We start from the raw sequence: 6,362 nt of genomic DNA on the forward strand, positions 1-6,362 counted from the left end.
CACTTTGCAAACATTGAACATGGCCCAGGGGGTGGGTGGGGGGGGGGGGGCAGGGGGCAGCAAAGCAGCTGCCCTTTCAGCCCACATTCCCTGGACCTGATCAGCAAACCAGGAGCCAGTAGAACCCTGAAGAACATTTGACCCTATTTAACCACTGGTGCCATGTTTGATCCAGTGAGAGAGAAGATACACACCCCTGTCTCGTTAGTATGATCGAATTTTCCCCATAAATTCATTGGATAAAAGCTGGTCCATGTTTTCTGATCTGTAGGTCATCATCGTTCCACTAGGGGCAGTAGAAGGGCTTTTCCTTCTCATTTCAAAATAGCTGTTTTCATTAACCCTTCTGCTTTCCTAGTCACTTTAACATTGGGAGTTGGGTCATCCAGACCCACTAGACAGTGCTCTGAACCTTTTTTCTTCAATGATTTGTGATCTTCACTGGTGTCCATGGATTACATGAAATCTTTCCACCTTTATCCACCTTTGTCATGGTAGGGAGAACACGTCAATGGTCATCTTGACCCCATAGGATAGCACAAGGGTTAAAATGTTCTAAACTTTAGGTGAGAATAACTCATCTATTGTTATTAAGGTTTTAAACGACGACATGCTGTACTGAAATAATGTATTTATTGATAATTACTTCTTTATAAAATAGTTACACCATGTTAAAAATCTGTGGATCGAATTTGAAACATGTGGGTAATAAAGGTGTTTTTTTTTCCTGAACACTTATCAATATTTCTGCATCTGAAACTAACATTGTTGTGAGCAAGAGCTCACCAAATCACTCAACAGATCATAACTGATACTATCTATATCTCACAATGATATTGCTGACCTTTTGGATTTCACCAAAGGTTAAAAAAAACAACTTCATTCTAAAATTATTTGAATTTACTGTCAGTTTTTTTAAGTAGTGGCCTTTAAGGGGTTAAATGGATTTCCACTGTAACTCATCAAAATTCAAACAATTACTTGAAAAGATATGATCTCAAACATCTCTTCTATTGTTTCAAATACATGAAACAGCATTTTGTTTTCCAAAAGAAACAACTTTGATTTCAATATAGTATTCTCAACAAGACTGATTTACTTTTCAATCTCTTAGATCCAAATTATAGAAAGACTTTTAATGGTGTTATCATTCTTTGCAATATCATTGTTATTGGTTATTTAGTAAAGCACAGGAACACCACAGGGGTGTGTCCTCAGGCCGGCCATTTTCATGCTGTTTACCCATGACTGTTCTGCTAATCATCTCACAAACATGGTCGTAAAGTTCGCTGATGACACCACCGGAGTCTCATATCGAACAACGATGAGACTCCCTACAGAGAGGAGGTCCAGCACCTAACAGGATGGTGCTCCGACACCTCCAAGACCAAGGAGGTCATTGTGGACTTTAGAAGGTCGAGGAAGGTGGTGCATACCCCTTTCCACATTCATGGCAATTCAGAGGGTGGACCAAATCAAGTTCCTGGGGATCCACATCACATAGAACCTCACCTGGTCACTGCACACATCCCACCTGGTGAAGAAGGCTGAACAGAGACTCTTCTTCCACAGGAAGCTTAAGAGTACTGGACTCTCAACACAAATCCTTGGGAACTTCTACAGAGCCACCATTGGAAGCATCCTCTGTCTGAGTGCTATAGTGTGGAACGGGAGCTGCACCACTCAAGACAGGAAAGACTTGGCCTGGTTGGTGAAAACCGCACAGGAGATTGTGGGAGGACCTCTCCCACACCTCGACTTAGTGTACAACAGCCGGGTCTGACGGAAGGCTGGTCGTATAGCTGCAGACCCCGCCCACCCGGTACACCAGCTGTTTGTACCTCTACCCTCTGGAAAGAAATACAGGAGCATCGAAGATCACACAAGCAGACTGAGAAACAGCTTCTTCCCCAGAGCTGTAACCCCCCCCATCACTCACTTGTGACACCCCCCCCCCCCCCACCCCCAATTTAACATGACCCACTTATACTCTGGATGCACTTTAACTGTATGTGCATTATTAATTTCATTTTACTGTACAGTCTTTATAATTACGTATAGGTATTTATTTTTATTGAAAAGAGCTGCTGAAAAACAATTGGTTGTGCACTGCACATGATAATAACATATTCTGATTCTAAGATATGAATGTTATTGTTCAGAAATGATATGTTTTTACGCAAGCTAAAAAAAATTTGATATGTTACTTTCTTTATTTATTATTTTAATTTACTTTTTACTTATTCTAGTAATGGATGAGCTCTTTTCCAAACTACTGAAAAAGCTGTTTACATATAATTTTTGTCAATTTTTCATACATATTTTATATACGTTTATAAGTGTGTTCATATATGTTAATGCATTTATTATTGAAAAGTATAAAAAAAATGAATCAGCTTTTCAAATGACCTTGATGTACATTGACCAGTCTGTGGTGAGATACGAAAGATGAGAGGAATTGGTCACGTGACTCAGCATGAATAAGTCTTGTTGTTTGTACCATAAAAAGATTTAAACAACACGAAGACAATAACCTACAATGACCCATAAAAATGCACATTATTTTCGCTTTCTCTTCCTATGCATGTCACTTTATTTTTGGTTCCACACAGGGCTCAGAATTAACCCGTGCATCCCTGCTGTTTTCCACTAGATGGCGCAAAGCTCGGAGACATGGGTGCACTTCAACCCATAACAGGCCAGAAGAAGAAGAAGTCCTCCACGACTTTGACGTGCAGAAGCTGTGGTAGTTTTGACCTTCCGACCGCTTCGCGTCGAGCTTAAAGGTGGGTTTAAAACCAAAATTTATTTCCTGGAGGAACTTTTAGATCAAAAGGAGAAATAATTTTTACGCCAGAGCGCCATTTTAAAACACAATGATTGTTTTTTTTACTCTAATATTTGTGGAAGTCCTGCAGCTAGCTTGTTCTAGCTAACGCTAGTTAGCCTTTCATCATTATCCGATGTGCTAGGAAGGATTTTGTCATTTATTTATTCAGATATGTGGTTAAAAAAATGTTGGCTAGTTGTTTATGCTTGTCAATGATTTCGGTGACTGAAGGTTACCGAAATCATTGAGCTTGTTGATGTTCAATGGTTTCTTTTAGCATCGTAGCTAACTAACTACTTAGTAAACAAGAGCTTTCCGTGCGCGTGTGCAGCTTTTAGAAACGCTGTTATACGCGTAAAAAAAGCGGTTAAATGCCTAAATATCTTTTTAAAAATTGTTTATAAAATTTGAGTCTACAATGCTTAAAAAAACTAAGTGACTTGATTGATGAATTGCAGTAAATAGACCAGTTGAAGTTTTATTTGAGAGTTTTACATATTGAGGGTGAGGAAGACTTTGATCTTTGTCTTTATTTCCTGTCACAGATGGCAGGACAGGCGTTTCAGAAGTGGTGGTCTCTGATGAGCCCGTACTACACCAAGGCGTACCAGGAGATGTGGGTGGGAGTTGGCATCATGACCTACCTGTACTATAAAGTTTCCTATGGAGGTGAGTGACGGCTGCAGCCAAGCCTCAGGAATCCACAGCCGGGATTGGTTCTGATGATGGAAAGCAACCCAGACTATTGAAAAGATGAGGATCCCACCCTAAAAGCCTATTCCAGCCATCTTTTAACATATTTAAAAAAGCAGTGATCTTTCATTAATGATGATGATCTCTGTTTCTGCAGAGAGGCAGGAGGTCATAAGGAATTTTACATTTCACCCAGAGGGGGTGTCAATAGACGGCGCCGTATCCTCTTACTTTGGGTTGTAAACTCCTGTCAAACAAAACAGAAGAAGAAAAGATTTAAAGTGCGTTCATATTCATTAGCAGGATCACGCAGTTCTGAGCCATGACATTCCTTTTTCTCCAAATTAAAGTAAACTTTTTTATTATTACAAACATTTTCATTGGTTTAAACATTTTAAGAGGTTATTGCTTTTTTTTGTGCGTTATTCCTTGATTGCTTCAAATAAACCATTTCAAATTAAAATAAATAAAATAAAATTATATCAGAGACGAACCCTGATCGTAAAATGCTGTAGCAGAAGTGACGTCATATTTGCACATGTGCAGACTAGCCACAGCCAGCTCAGAAGAGGAAAACAAAGACGCATGTTGATCTATTCATCAGCAAGTGGACGCACCAGAATGGAGCAAATGACCCACCAATTTGACACAGAATTTTCCAAAATTATGTGCTCCATCATGAGAAAATGCTACAAGAATATGTTAAAATCACCAAAAACATCATTTTCATCTGAGTTGGTCTTTAGTGATGAGCAAACATCACTTTTTACTGTTTGTCAGCAAATGAAGTGGAGAAAGAAAACGTTTTCTAACTGTTCTTTGTCTTTCCTTTATTTCAGGCAAGAAAGCTGTGAAAAGCAGTAAGTACCATCAACAACACCAATAAATGTGCTGAAAGTAACCATATACAGTTCTTCAGAACCTTTGCAGATATTTGAAATAATTCTTTTAATATCTTTCTTTTTGTCTTAAGTTCTAACATGAACCAGGATTTTGGTCCATTTATCATTACAGACTTCAAGTGTAACGACAATTAGCGTATTTATTTATCTTTTCAAAAAAAGTATATTTATAATTTTTACAATTTTGTAGTTGATGTTCATAGCACCCCTCCACCTTAGAAATGTGTCATGTAAGATGTAACAGATTAAAAATAATTAAAATAATTTTTTGACGTGTTTTTAAAGAATACAAATTTATGCACGACAATTAAATTCAACCACTAGGGGGCACAATCTAGCACCTTTGTGTGCCAGGCCCTGTCGATGGTTGTGTGACAAGAGTGTCATGGAGAATGAAAGGAAAGATGTAGAAGACTGTGGTGAGAAACTCTGATGCCGAGATGAAGATGTGGAGGTTCTCTTTGGGGGAGGATGGATCAGGAATGAATCCGTCAGAGGAACAGATTGGTGTTCTACAGATGCATGCAGGGAAGCAGATGGTTCGGACATTTTCAGAGGAGGAACAGTGATGATGTTGGTAAAAGGATGCTGAGGTTGGAGCTAGCAGAATAATGGATGGGGTTTCATAGTCAAGAGTACAAATTAACAAAGAGACTTCTGAAGAATACTGAAGGATTTGATAAAAGAAAAAGGTGCCGCTAAAAAACCCAGAAGTCTGATGTCTGACAAGAATGTCTGTTAATGATTTGTGGTGGGAGTGTGATGGTCTGGGCTGTTTTTCAGCTTCAGGATTAAAAGCCTTTGGAGTTTCTCCCCATCAGTCCATGAGTTCCGTCTGTTGAGCGCTGAGCTTCAGCATCAGAGCAAACGGATCAGAACGGCACCTCTAAACAGCAGGAATGATGAGTCCGGTTTTGGAGTGATCTACTTTCTCGATTTTCTATCTAGATCCAGTTGGACGTTCTTAAACCTCCTGTGTGTCTGAATTTAGACTTTTCTGAAAAACGAGGGAAAGAAATCCTCCCCAGATATAATAAATCCCCCTGAGGCAGAACCAGTCATTCAGTTTGGGTGGAAAGACATTTAAAAAAAATCTAAATCTGATGTGTTTCAACCACTTTCAGCATTTCAAAGCAGTATTTTTATAGCTTTAATCCTAGTCCACCACTTGCAGGTCAGGGGTCAGCAGGTGAAGCCTGCAGGAACTCCTTTAGCCTGTAGGGGCCACTGTTTCTCAAAGACTTTCCTTTATGCTAATGAGCTGCGGTTTGTTTTTGCAGAACCTGCTCACTGAGGTTCCAACCTGCCCCCCCGCCTGCCGCAAGACGAGAGTCCAGCTACATGTTTGAGTTTTTGTTAATATGGATCAAATAAATGATTATTCTCAACGTTTTTCTTTGTGTGTGTTTTTTTTGTGTAAAAGAAACAATAAAAATTAGCAGAGAAAATGGTTTGTTTTCCTGCAGGCTCCTGAGCCTTCGAGGTAGTTAGGCATCTAACGCCGATGGATGGCAGAGTAGGTTGCAGTTTAACTTATTTAACTGGGAAAACTGCAACGGTGCTGCGTTCAGGGCTGCGTGGGCGTCAACTGAGAGGGAAACTTCTTTTCTAATAAGATCAACCAAATCCAGTGGATTTCTTCCTTTTCACTAAATCAATCCATTTTTTGTGCCATTAAATCAAAAGCTCATCAGAGTTTCAGGTTCATTTTTGAGTTAATTATTTCACTGTTGGGATGGAACTTTTGGCATTAAACCATTGGATCGCCTGTGTTTACTTTTTTTTAAATGGTGCCATATTTCTATGGACTATCCTATAGATAATGAGCAGCAGAGAAAATGTGGTCAAATCTTTCAATTCTACAGAAGTCCAAACTTCAGCTCATCTCCAGGTGTCTTAGTGAGCCTGAGGTATGGCTTAGCTCAGGGGTCTGACAC

The 6,362-nt window shown here is 39.4% G+C and overlaps 1 protein-coding gene across 1 annotated transcript; it reads left to right on the top strand.

The window, feature by feature from the left end:
• The first annotated feature begins 2,644 nt into the window (after nt 1-2,644).
• atp5mj (ATP synthase membrane subunit j) lies at nt 2,645-5,817 on the top strand. Its single transcript, XM_020714603.3, has 4 exons — nt 2,645-2,786; nt 3,376-3,499; nt 4,363-4,383; nt 5,706-5,817. The coding sequence occupies exons 2-4, from the start codon at nt 3,376-3,378 to the stop codon at nt 5,717-5,719; spliced, it is 159 nt and encodes a 52-aa protein (XP_020570262.1). The 5' UTR covers nt 2,645-2,786; the 3' UTR covers nt 5,720-5,817.
• The last annotated feature ends 545 nt before the right edge of the window (nt 5,818-6,362 follow it).

This window comes from Oryzias latipes, chromosome 24, assembly GCF_053564925.1.
Source record: "Oryzias latipes strain Hd-rR chromosome 24, Olatipes_Hd-rR_3.1".
Taxonomy (NCBI): Eukaryota; Metazoa; Chordata; class Actinopteri; order Beloniformes; family Adrianichthyidae; genus Oryzias; species Oryzias latipes.